Source organism: Athene noctua, chromosome 16, assembly GCF_965140245.1.
Source record: "Athene noctua chromosome 16, bAthNoc1.hap1.1, whole genome shotgun sequence".
In the NCBI taxonomy this organism is placed as follows: Eukaryota; Metazoa; Chordata; class Aves; order Strigiformes; family Strigidae; genus Athene; species Athene noctua.
The window spans coordinates 5,641,936-5,655,774 of record NC_134052.1 but is presented as its reverse complement, the minus strand read 5'-3'; the positions used below and the strand labels follow the sequence as shown (position 1 = coordinate 5,655,774).

Genomic DNA, 13,839 nt, shown 5'->3' with positions numbered 1-13,839 from the left:
AAAAAAAAAAGAGCAATCAATCACTGCTTTGCCAGGCACAGACCAAGTACAAACATTCAATGCACTGTCACCATCTATTTTCTTTTCCCCCACTCCTTCCCCCCCCCCCCCCCCCCAATTTTTAAGAAAAACTACAGCCATGTCCATGAGCAGAACACCTTGGGTCACAGCAGGTTATCTGATGACACCGTAGTCCTCACCTCCCACTTGCTGCTCTTTTCACGAAAGTCGCACAGATGAAAAAGCTTAAAACTTAAGAAAATGAGGAATTCGGTCTTGTAAAGCAGCTAGGATCACACCAAATTAGAGTCAGCTGTGATCTAACATCAGGTCCAGGATGCCGGCTCAGCAAAGCCAAACAATTGTAGTATATTATGCAGCTGCTTTCAGATGTGGACAAGTATGCCATTAAGGGTAGAGATAAAGAAACAGATGTTCATTTACGACCTAAATGAGAACAAACCTGCTTGGACAAGAAAGACTGAAACCTGCTCTGTCATTTTAAATTCATTCCAATTCTTTTGAGTAAGAAAAGCGTACTTGGAAGAAAAACAGAGTAGTACAGGAAAATTGCAAACCCGCCTTAAAGCACCTCTATAAAAATGTTTTGCAGTTGATGCATTAGGTATCACAACACAGCAAGGTAGGCGCCACCAATCCCACATTCCAACTGAACAAACTCACAGGGTCAGCAATTCATCTACAGAGAAAAGGGGTCCCACCAGGCCAGTATCCTGTTCCCAGTACCGCCCCCCCAGTGTCCAAACCACTGATTCCACACTCCTCCCCTCCCCTCTACACTTCTTTCATCATTACCAGAACATTACTGCTACATACTGCTGGCACAGGATTCCCTGCTGAGAAAGGCTATTTTACCTTAGTGATTAATCAACCGGAAGACCATTAACCTGTCACACCACTCAGTCTCTGAATTGCCCAGACAACTTTGTTGAGCAGCCATGATAATAAAAAAAAAGTTCAAGCTTCCTTCTAGTGTCAGCCCTATGGAGTAGACCCATTCTGGGTGCAACAGCAGCTGAGAAAAGACATGCAGGTACTGCACACATCTCCCAAATTGCGATGCACAAATACGGATCACTTCATCTCTAACGAGGTAACAGGATCACTGTACAGAAGGTAAGCACTGTATAGAGAAAAAAAAGCTTCTGCTAGAAGACACTCAAAATACCTTACTGGTGCCTGTACGTCAAAAATTTAGAAACAACAATAATTCTATGCAACACAGCACTTTGCTATAGTTAGAAAGGCACCATCTTTGACCACAGCACAAGACCTGACTTCTTCGTGTAAGCAGCACAGTAACATTTTTAACAGCAAAGCCACAATACCAGCTATCAGAACAAAATCTGCATGTCGGATTTCAGTCCCTGGCTGAGAAGATGACTTGAGTAAACTATGTTGATATAAGAAAGTAATACTGACATTTAAAGGCTAGGCCCCAAGTATTTACATTCCTAATGATTGTTTCTTAAATTAATTATAAGCTAGAAATCTAAATATTTTGTCAAATATAGGCCTAGGTTCTTCTACCCAGAAGCTCCTTCCAGGAAAATAAATTTAAACCATTCGCCTCTTCTCCCAGCCAGAAAAAGGTTGTCTTCTCTGACAATGAGTATTTTTATTCTGTCAGAAAAACCGAGGGGATCATTCACAGTAGGTACTACTTTACAGGACAGGTTTGTAATTCTCGCTTTTCAGCCATGGCTTTTTTAAAGATTTATCACTCTGTTATTTACTTGATGAGAAATTCTGTTTCTCTACCCATTCTTGTTCTTTTGAAAGGACACATGTAAAAGGAGTACGAGAAAGGTAGTAGTTTAAATAGATAGCTAAAGCACGTGGTGCCTTTTGGGAAGGCTACAAGGAAACATGGGATCCATGGGGTGATTTCTAAGCCTAAAGCTACCAGAAACTTTGCCACAAAAAGATCACAAACCATTCCCATCCCACCTCAATCTTCTAAACCTCATACATAAGTATTAAGACAAAAGGTAAAGGTGACCCTCACGAGTTTAACCAATTTTTCATCCTCATTCAGTTTTAAACAAAAACAGCATTACAGCAACACTGCTCAAAGTAGCTCCTAGTCCTAAAGCAACGTTCTACAAATTATTCTGTGGGAGCAAGGAGGACGCTGCCTGTAAGGAAATCTGCCTTACTGATTTCAGCAGAAATTGTACTAATCAGTCATACAAGTTCCCCAATTAAATCCCATAACAAACCTGTCTAAGAGTGCCAGGGTGGCTCAGGAAGGTAGAGTTGGGGAGGGTTTTTCAAGTGGAATGAAAATAGAGAAGATTCTTACAGAAAGATAAAAACAAAACACCAAACCATAATACCTCAGGGATATGTTGTTTCAAGGAAATGAACCTGCTCTAACACAAGGTGGGAGAAGTGCTCATAAGGTATACTTCTGGATCACATATTCTTCACACGCTGACAGGGTGTGAAAATGACCTCTAAAAGAGCTCCACATGGTGATGAATGAGGCCAATGCCTTGGGAATGTCTAGCATCAAGTATTCACATAAGTGAGGATGAAAATACTCAAGGCAGCAAGTACTTGAGGAAGCAGCCAGAAAAAGATATCAGACATTCAGAGAATTGACTCAGATGGAACATAAAATGCCCTTAAGACACACAATTGAAGTGCAGATGAAACCCTGTCCAGCAAAGACATGCCAGACAAAGCTGCAGATGGATGACAGGAACATCAGCAGAAGGATGCAGTTACCCACTGCCAAATTTTGCAAAACATGCTTTAAAAGACACTTTTCCTCAGCAGTAAGCACAAATTGCAGAGCTTACCACAGCTACGTGGGACTGTGCTGCCAAGGCAGGTGAGGGGAGAACAACACAGTAAAGGTTTGCTGTTGAAGGATACAGACTACAATACAAGGCAGCTGCGTAACAGAATATTAAGTTAGACAGAACCAGCAAGAGCAGCTGAGACAAAGCCAAAAAGACAAGAAGATCGTTAAGGCTTAAAGAGACCTTCTGTAGCTTCCTATTGCTTTATGTCCCTGTAGTTTGTTAGTATCAAAGCACATTAAAAATAAGCTGTCACAGGAATCGAAAAAAAACGTGGATTGTTCAGAAAAAAAAAATCAGGATAGTTGGAGAGGGGCCTCAAAACCAAATCTCAAGAGACTACACAAGTATGAAAAAAATACGCAAGTGCCAATGTTCTGAGGAAGCTGTGACAATCAGAGAAATATGCAAAGATTGTAAACACTACAAAAGACTTATTTTTAAATATGAATCAGTAAGAGTGACAAAGGGGTAAAAGACTGAACCTGAAAGGACTGAAGATTGCAAAGGCATTCCCCAACGCTACAGAGCTATTAAAATTAGCCAAATGATCCGAGGAAAAAAAAACCCACTCAGAGACATCATCCCCAAAAGGTCACAAAAATACATTACAGGAGGTAACAGGAGTGCAGAAAACACATACACTTTTGAAAACCACATATGCATTAAACTGAGGGAAGTATTAAGGCCCAGACTTCAAAACACACAAGGAATAGCTCCTCAAATCCAGCAATAACAATAGCTTACATTACTGTGAATAGTTTAAAAAGATCCAACAGGTTTCTTAGAAAGCACTACCGATGCAGCACAGGCCTGTCTTCCAAATGAACCACAAAATTCAGATTTATTTTAGAAAGATTCTAACAAAACTGAAGAGTGAAAGCACAACTTCAGTTGCTCAGTGATGTTACTTTAGGATCCTGTGCAAGACAAAGTGTTTTCCATTCAAAACTTATTTTCAAAATTCATTTTCCTAACAGCCCAAGCTTAACTGGTCACTTGACCAACTTCCATTTTTGTGTCAGATGCAGGAGCAGTTTTCAGAAGCATGCAGTTGATATTCAGCTAGTATAAAAAGGTAGACACCTTCTCATGTTGTACCCTCTATGTAACACAGATAAGACCTACTAGAATTCGTTAATAGACCTGCCCACATTTATACATTCCTGCTGATACCCCAAGCCCACAAGTTTTCATATTGCTCTGGAAAGTGTCAGCAAGAAGCAGCTTCCAGGCATAAGAACACCAGTAGCTGACCATTATGGGTAGCCTCTACAATCTACAAATGGAAAGTAAAAAAAAAACACCACCTCAAACCAAACCAAAAAATACACAACAAAACAAAACCAAACCAAACCCACAAAAAACGTATTTCTTGCTTTAGGTATACCTTTTCTGGTATACCACTTCTACTTCAGAGGATGAACATAGTGAATGAGATATTTATTTAGAGCTTACCAGAACGTAAGCCAATTATTCAGAACAAATCCTCATGAATCAATGAAAGAGAAAGCCAGATGTGCTTGTTCAGTCAGCACAGGAGGTAACAGGGAAAGTCCAGGTGCAGAGAGCAGCCTACATCATTGATATATAGTTACCATTTCCATTTCTGTTCCTCCTCTTTTTTCGGCTTCTTTCTCTTGTCTGCTTCAGGGACTTTTTTATCTTTGCTCTTAGCTTTCTTTGCTTTACTGTCCTGCAAAATCAGTAACAATCTGTTAGAACAAGCCACTATATTTCCCTGCTCCCAGAAAAAATGTTTTAAAACTAAAAGACTGTCTCTTGGGGTATATAAGTTCGACCACAAACAACTGAATTCCTGTGGCCTCACTACATAAATGCACTCTTAGAACATTCTATTAAGTCAAAGATGGCTGATGGTCCCACTTATGTTTTAAGTTGAATTATTTTATTTTGCACTTGGGACATGTTAAGTGCACACACAAACAGTTATTCTGCTTCACCTGGTAAGTGACAAGTCTGGGCTATAGTAATGTGATTGTTTAGTTATAGAAACACCCTCCTTGGCCTGCACTAGTATATCTAGTCTGGCAGATGCTACAAAGCACACTTAAAGCACTGTGAGGTGGGTTCTGGGAATGTACTGGTATATGCTCACTATAGAGACACTTTCAGTGAAGAGAAGAATTAACCATGCTGCCAGAAGGTGCTTGCAATGTGTGCCTCACAAGGGTATCTTTGCTAGATGTGGAACGTAGTTCATTAGTCTCAAATTGTGGCTAACCTCTCTTCGGCGAGTCCCTCTCTAAAGAAATTTCCACCCTAGACTCCATCTAAAATCTTTTAAGTGTCTTTCTAGCAGCTAGTCTTGGTTTCATCTCCTCTGCTTCTGAACTGTGCTACATCATCTGTGCAATTACCAGATGTTGTTAGTATGGCTCCTCTACCCTCTGTGAGCTACTTAACAGAAGGACTGAGAATTGCCTGGAACAGGCTGGAAGTTCATGTCCTGGAGGCATCTTCACCCGTTGTTCTAAGAGTAGAAGAGAAAGTTTTCCTGACTTTTTATACATTATGGCTCAGATAAGTTAGCCTGCACCAGAGGTGGGGATCTACCACATGCAGCTTTGTCCCAGACTGGCCCCTGCCTCCTCACCCTTGAATCAGACTCCCCCCGCTTTACTTAATTCAACACCAAATTGTCAGCCTTGCTTTTCTTGACCATAGAAGTAAACTTGTCTTTCACATTACCTCTTCTTCCTCTTGTTTCCTTTTCTTTGCTTTCTTGATGTCTTCTGTTTTGATTTTCTTGGGTTTGTACTCAGCACTGTAAGAGTAAAAAGAGTAGCTGACGAAAATAATCAATTTTCTAGTACAAAAAAATAAAGAAAAGTCGTATGTATACAAAGCTTGTGTTTACAATATTTCTGGCATGTTTAGTTTCTAAAGAACATAATTTTATGCCCCAATGTCTGAAGACTAAATAATCCCTATCCAAAAAACAGCCCCTACAAGTTTCAGAGTGCTGAAGCAAAAATCTTCCCCAATGAAGAATCAATTCAAAAGCATTAGTAGTCATCCCATAATTACATGGGATGATATAAACAAGCAAAAGCTTAGTGGCATGTTCTATCCCCAACTCCTTTTCCAGTCATCAGTCTGGGATCTGCCCACAAGGCTTACTTTTTGCATCCCCCACTAGTTCAAACAATAACAAAATTAACTACTGGCAAATTCTTAATCTTTCCATTGCAGACATGAGATGGGAGGCCACAAAACCTTAACAGAAGGCAGCAAATGATTACACAAAAAGATGTCACACCCATCTCAGAAACTGAGCAATACCACGTTAAGAACAGAATGCCACTATGGTGGAACCCTTCCAACCCTTTAACTCCAGCCTGCTAATAAGGTCACACCATCTATAAAGAGCTGGATGCACACAAATGGTGACAGATCACACTGTGATGTAACTGGGCTTTTACTTTACTGGGTAGGCTACTATATCAAGCAAACATCATGTGTATCTTTCTTTTGATTTAGAGACAAAACTCCTCAGCATAACCCACAACGTATTTCGACTCTAGACGAATCATGCTAAGCAGTGCAGGCAAACCTCCTCTCCACCCCCAAACAGGCTGACAATGCATTTTCTTCCTCCTGTGCAGTCATTTCCTCACCCAACAGAAACCACTGCAGCCACTCAGCTAGCACGAATACCTCACTTGCTCAGATTTATGTTTTACAATCTTCATCGGTGTCTTTACCTACCCTCTGGGCTTTTTCTTTTTTATTTACTAGCTCTGCAACGTTTCACAGCACCATCTGCAAAAGCAGGTAATGATATTTTGCCTTGGACAGCACAAATACTATTCTTGCCCTTCTCAGAGAACTTGTAACAGCATAAGGAGTCTGGTCTCAGACCTCCAGTCACCCATGTGAACAAGTCTGTGCTGATGACCTGAAATTCCACCTGCTCCCTCAATGTTATCTTTTTAAAACTAAGGGCAAGCATCCAAGTCACCAACACCCACACAACTTACTCATCATCTTCTCGAGGTCGCTTCAGGGGTTTAGAGTCCTCTTTAGGAGACACATAAAACCCATCATCATCTGGTTCATCTTTAATACGCGGTGGACTACAAAAAGAAGCAAAGAAAGGTGGTTCTAACTTCAAAGAGGAAGTTTCTTGTAAACCAGCAATAATTCAGTTTTAAGAAATGATGATATGCAAAATGTCCTCCAGTCCTGGAATGTGTTGTCATCTTAAGACCCAAAAATCTGAGGTGTGTCATTCTCTATCCACGGACAACATAAGGATAGTCATTCAGTGTCTATGTATTTGCCATTTCTCAAGCAACTTCAATTTCAACTGCTTATATTTCACTGTGTTTCTTTCAGGTTTTGAATAAAAACAACTGTAGCTTCCAGCACTTTCAAATATACTTAAAACAAAACTGAAATGCATGCATGTGTGCAGTCAAACAGAGGACATTATTTAAACTCAATATCCTCATTGAGCCTGATAAGAGAAAAAGATTATCAACTAAACAAAGATTTGAAAGCTATTCCCCTGAATCTTTTGCTAGCTAAATATTGAGGCATGTGAAAACCAGAAAAGGAAACAAAGATTTGGCAAAGTTAAACTGATCAGTCTATTTTCACTGTCCAAACTGCGGGAAGCAAACAATCTTGTCCCTTTCAACAGACCACAAATATTGTTAGGCTCAGTGTTTTCAGCCATAATGTCCCAAGACATCAGCACTAAGAGGAAAAAAAATAGAGTACAAGTGCAAGAAACTATTCCTTTAAAAAACTCATTATTCTTAGATTTCACAGAAGAATTTCACTTATCTTCATAAAGAAAAAGATGTCTCAAGGAGTCAAAAATTACATTTTGAAGCACTTAGCTCGGGTAGAAAAAGTAACAGTGTCATCTTGGGCTTTCCTATTCATATTCAATCAGCAATTTCTGTATCAAATTGACTCAGTTTCCAAGTCAACATACGGATTTTGCAATTGGATGGAGTGAGAGGAAAAAAACCCCCAGCATTCTGCTTTGTAGATGACAGTCAGCAAGAGACATTCTGGAGTCTTATTTTAGCTGGTAATGTGTCCATGAAGCAGAACAAGGCAGTTTGCTCTTTCACAGCTGTAAAGCCACTGCAGTGCTGGCAGATGCAACTCAGGGGAAAGATACGTGCTGCTGTAAGAAGCCATTTTTGTGGCACCGCTTATGATTAACTAAGACACAAGTCTGCAGCACGTAGACAGTTGCAAAACGTCTATGGTAAAAGGAGTATGTGTCTCATTTAATTTATTCTCCCTTCCAGGCAGAAATCGAGAACTACTGTTTATTAAGTTGCCAGGAATTTTATCTAGTCTATTTTAACACTGAAATATTTCACAACATTTTGTAACAGTGGGAAATAAAGTGTGATTATATTAAAAGCAAGGAGCTGTATGACCAAGCTGAATCTTGACTTGCATTGTTTCCAAGACTGTAACACTGCTCATCGTACCAAGTCTTAAGGAAGAAAATCAAAACCATCTGAGTGAGGACATTATTCTCTAGTGAACTTGGAAAAGAACATTTTAGCAGGAAAAAAAGAAAATAATTATTTTACTCTTAGCCAGCTTTTGGCCCTGAAGAAGGCACCATTGTGATGGCTCCTCCAGGCTTTCCTCAAACACACAAAAAGATGCTCTTGGACTGTAAGAGGACCCAACACCTAACGTCCCGGGTGAGATTAGCACATGCATGCAATTCTGCTGAACAGCAGAGGCTAGAAAGAGTTCTATACCATGAAACACCTGAATGTCATTGCTTTCTATTTCCAGAGTATCCCCAAAAGGGCCTGGAGAGGGCGCCTCTTCCCTGTGCCAAGCATAACTACTTACTTTGCATTTTTAAATAGGAGTATGAAAATGAAACAGATGGGAGAAATTCACGTCAGGAGGGCACATTCAAAATATGCAAATAATAACTAACAAGCATGGTCTAGAGAGGTGTCTTCCCCCAACCTCTCTGTGCCCACAGAACATGGTGAGACTAGAAGGATTCTTTTTTTTTTAAGTGGATTCATAAAACTGGACACATGAATGAAAGGCTTTCTTGACTAACAGATATGAACACGTGTATCCACCATACCACAGACCTCCAATAAGTCAATGGACTGGATTTACCACCTTAAAAATAACCAGCATCTGGATTTAAACAAGTTACAAGAGATCCTGTTGGTCAACTATTTCTGAATGTACTTCTGATTTTACACAAGCACCCTGCTTACTCGTCACTCCTCTGCAAATGCTTTTAAGCTGTAGCCACTTACAGAGAAGAAACACGCAGAGGCGACCTGGACTGTCTTTACAAGGCCCTGTCTCCAGAAGAAGCCCATAGGATTCAAGCGCCAATTTTACAACCGAGGTTCTTTCAACTCCAGCTACCAATGTTTCCATAGTTCAACCTGTCCTTGGCAGAATTAAACTATTTAATACTTGGACAAACCCAGCATGTGCAGGCAGATACCAGGTATTCAACAGCTCCCATCTCCAGTTACTAGGTAAGTGGATCAATTACCAATTCCCGTAATTGAGAAGAATATATCATCTGAAGGTGTCAAAAGCATTCAAATTTTTTCCCAAGACCAACTGAGCACCTAAGAAAAGTCAAACTGCTACTTTTTTCACATCATAGACCTGATTTCTTACCTGGAGAAACCATTTTCCTTTTCCTTCTTTATTTTTACATCACCAGATGATTTCATCTGAAAAACATAAAAAATAGGAGCTGATTAGCACTGCCCAGAGTACCTTATGCTTTTCCAACATGTAACACAGTCAAGATATTTAACTTGCAGAAGGAACCAAAGGGCACTGTGACTGTATCTTCATCCCTTGTAGCCCTTAGTGACCTACACGACACACCAAAATGGCAACATTTTCTGTAAGTCTTAGTCAATTCAGTGTTTTCTGACCTTCTGATTTCTTCAACAGATTGGAGTTAAGTGTATAGTTTGTCCTTGCACAGAATGAACGTGTTCTAACAGATTTTTCTCCCTTATCTCTGAATCTAAGCTTGGGAAAGTAAAGGGAAAAAATGTGGAGCCGGTGGACACAGCTCCACTGTGGAACTGTTGACACTCACCTGCAGATAAAGCCCTTACAAGTTCATATTTAGCACTCCACAAACCAAGTCTCTGGGTCAGCACTGGGATAATTCTCTCCAGGATGACAAAATCTTGGAAGTATAAGCTACATCTAACCCACTGGGTTTGTACCATTCGGTAGTATAAACCAGAAAGCATCCTCCCATCTCTCCCGCAGGAAACACCTACCTTCTCTTCCTTTCTCTTCTCCTTGTCTTTATCTTTGTGTTTGTCTTTGTGTTTCTCTGAGCTGCCATCTTTGTGTTTGGTTTTCTCCTTGTCTTTGTGTTTCTTTTCCGAGGAATCTTTGTGCTCACTGCAAGACAGAACAGTACATTTGTAGAGGGGAACACGAGGAGGTTTGACTAATACAGGTAACTTGTATCAGTAAAGAGTCACAGGTTTTGATGATTACAAACCCTACAAAACAAGGGATCACCTTAACAGGAAGATCCACCACAGTCTCCTGTCACAAGTCATCAATTCTCCTGGAGAGGAAGAGGAACAGGAGGGGAACATACCACAAAACCACAGCTGCCAAGTGCTCCACTTCAGGAAAACCCCCACCAGCCCGGATTGCTGAGGAAATCCACAGCTGCTACACTTAAAGCTCAACACTTTTTAAGTTGAATTCCCACTGTCTCTGCTTTTCCTCTTTTTCCCAGTCCACGTAAAAGGTCACTGGAATAGAGCCGGCAGTCCCATCAATGCCCATGTCAGCTTTTGCTCAGACAACAGTTTGTCATTGTAGCAGCTCTCATCTCTGGAACTTAAAGAGAAAACCGCTGATCTCTATTATTCCCAAACAGATGGGAAAACCAGAGCAAACAGGATATGCAACGTCCTTGTGTTTATGCAAAGTCAAACAGAAAAGGCAGGAATAATGCTGCAGTCCTCAGTCAGAGCTGTTTCATCAGCTGTGCCTCACCACCACGGTCAGCCCAGCTCTGCTCTGTCGAGACGGCGCTGCCATGCAGGATGGGAACTCACCACAGGTGTTTCCAAGTGAAAATCTGGTCTGCTACTACTCAGTCTGGTACTACAGATAACAGTATTTAGGGTTTAAATACCCAAAATTATTTAGTCAGAATAGAGGGAAAAAATGCTCCCAAGGGGAAGAAAATTAATCTTTTTTTAATTCCATTTCTGCCCCTTTCTGATTTCTGAGACATTTGGGTAAATTTGGATCACATTTTCTACTTTTTCTTATCAACCTGAAAGACAAATGGCTGTTTTAAAATAAAAGTTAGTTTTCTCATGGAATGACTTGACTCTTTGAGCCAGAAAGAGAGGAAACACTCTCAGGACACTCTTGATAGAAATTGCACGAACTGGCCACAAGGATTAGCAGCACCGTTGTGGAAGCCAAGCAGCAAACCTGTCAATGCAACAAGCCTTCAATACACATTAATAAGGTGGAAATCAGGTTCTCTTCCACCTGGCACAGTTAGGCACCAAGCAAGCTGCCTTCCTTGTGCTGGCAGTTCACGTGCCTCCATCCTCAGCACCTGATGCCCATCAGCTGGGACACACTCTGCTTCTCCTTAGGACTATGCAATGCAATGCAAAGCTTTACTAGAAACAGGCAGCTTCTTCATTTCAGTTATTAACACTCAAGTGCAAGCCCAAACTGATCTGGGGGAACACAGCCCTGAAAAGCAGCAAGCCTGGAACATCAGGTAAGAGCATGACTTTTAAAAACCACATATGCCTCATGTCTTCTATCATAAAAACAGACTGCAAAAGGGTTGGATGTTTGATGGCTACAGAAAGCAAGCAGCACATTAACCAGCTCCCATAAAGTTTGCGTGTGATTAAGAGGAAGGCAACCACAGTCACAAATAAGCCAACCCACACCCAGCTGCAGAACTGCAGAGTAAAGTCCAACGTCAAGAGTTTCAGAGCCTACCGTAACACTAGCACGAATGGACCTGAACCTGCAAAAGGTCTAAATTATCCAAGCTCAGAGTAGCACACACTCCAATAAATACACACCAGCCTTCCAAGCCCAAGCAGCTAAAGCATGAAAACCCATGTCAAAAGGAAAACACCATATTCATGTACTGTGTCACATTTAAAGAGATCAGTAAGAAGATAAGCCAGTTTCATTTTAACTTTCTAGCTAAACCTCTTTATACTACACATGAAACTGTAAAGGAGTATCTAAACATTAAAAGGCAACTGGCACTCTAGAAATTCTTGTAGAGAGACACACAGCACCACATGTTGCCTGTGAGTAAAGATTCAACAACTGCAGACTATTCTTACCCAGCAGATCGTGTTATGTACACTGTGTGATCAGGACATGCAAGTACATACACAGAACATCCTGACACTGGATCTCAGAAATCCACAAGATGCCTGCTACTCTGGCTCAGATTTGACATCCCTGTTTCTGTACCCTGTTTATTCATCAGTATGTCAGACTCATGACACCTATTTCATTTTCCTTTGCTACAACTAGATTCACTGACTATCTGAAAGCACAAACTCCACATATGTTTTTAATAATTTTTAAACTCAGGAAGGTCTGGAAATTCCAGATACCTTGTAGTTTTATCTGTATGGTACCTCATCTGCCAAAGATTTAAGTTTTACAATTACAAAGATATATCATCATAAAGGAAAAAAACATAACGAACAAATAGACAAGGCTTAGACCCATGTTGCTCTCCGCAGGTCTGCTTGCTTCTCTTTTCTGACTCTTTCTTGTTCTTATTTGGTATTTAAATCCTACCTGAGATAACATGTTTTACCCAGACAACAATTCGCATTTTCAAAGCTATCAATGGAGTTAGTTCTCTAAAGTAAAGCTCATGGCTTTGTCTGTTGCTTTCGAGTTTAGAATAGCAAAAAAAAAAAAAAAAAAGTTTAAGTTTTCAAAAGCACCGTGCTCCTTTTCACTAGCAGCCAAAAGGACTAGCTTTCAGCATGTGACGGGTAGAGCCCTGGGATGTACACAAAACGTGACTAAAGGCAAATTAATAGATGACAATCTACATCTGCAAAGCTAATACTGAAAAAGGCAGAAAATCTCGTTGTCCTAGAGAAGCACTGACAATTTTTGCGTGTTAAATGCTTATGGCTGGAATAAAAAGAGCACTAAAACCTTAGGCTTGCATAAGCAAAAGCTCAAACGACATCCCCCTTGAAAGAGAGTAAGAGGCCACTGTTGAAAAGCTGTTACGCAATCTAATCTAAAGCCAAGATTTTTCAGCACCAGAGTCAAAATCAGGAAGTCTGGATTCCCAACTCGGTCTTAGTTGTAGGTTTTTTTATTTTATTTTTTAATCACATGATTATCTTTCACCTTTGCTCTACAGGGAGCAGTAAGATTTCTTACCAAAGCAATGTGGGCTCAGATAACCCAAGGAAACTCTGTCTCCAGTTTCACTCTGCAGTTTCATTTTCAAAATGACAGTATTGGTGGCTAAGGCCCTGAGGTCCTTCTCACTGCTGCTCCTGGTATGTGACTGGAAGAAATTCCCCAGATAAAAATCTGATTACATGTGCTACTTGTTCCAATGTTAAAATAAAAAAGAGCATAAATTTATTTCCCTCATTTGTAAGTAGACTGCTACATGTTTCTTGACAGTGGACCACAAATCTGACTTCGACACCTCGGTCCAAAATTTTATAACACGTACAACAATGAAGGCATGTGCCCCTCTTCCATAAGAGGGCCTGAAATCTGCATCTCCCAGAAAAGCTCTTTTGGAAACAGGCTGATAACAAAGGCCTCAAGCAACAATCCCGAGAAGAGTAAATTTTCTTTCTCCAAAAGCAAAGCAAGTTGCTCAGATATTAACTTCAGTCAGCACGCTGAGCTGCTTTGGTCTTTCATTTGGCTAAGATACTTATGAGAGCCTCCAGGGGAACACAATTTAACCACCACACTA

The 13,839-nt window shown here is 40.5% G+C and overlaps 1 protein-coding gene across 1 annotated transcript in view; it reads right to left on the bottom strand.

The window, feature by feature from the left end:
- Positions 1-13,839, bottom strand: part of TOP1 (DNA topoisomerase I) — a 68,157-nt gene that overhangs the window by 16,609 nt on the left and 37,709 nt on the right. The window contains exons 4-8 of the mRNA XM_074920146.1: positions 10,130-10,256; positions 9,504-9,559; positions 6,836-6,931; positions 5,544-5,619; positions 4,430-4,527 (exon numbers count right to left, since the gene is read on the bottom strand). Coding sequence (XP_074776247.1) covers positions 4,430-4,527; positions 5,544-5,619; positions 6,836-6,931; positions 9,504-9,559; positions 10,130-10,256 — 453 coding nt within the window. The remainder of the gene's footprint in view (positions 1-4,429; positions 4,528-5,543; positions 5,620-6,835; positions 6,932-9,503; positions 9,560-10,129; positions 10,257-13,839) is intronic.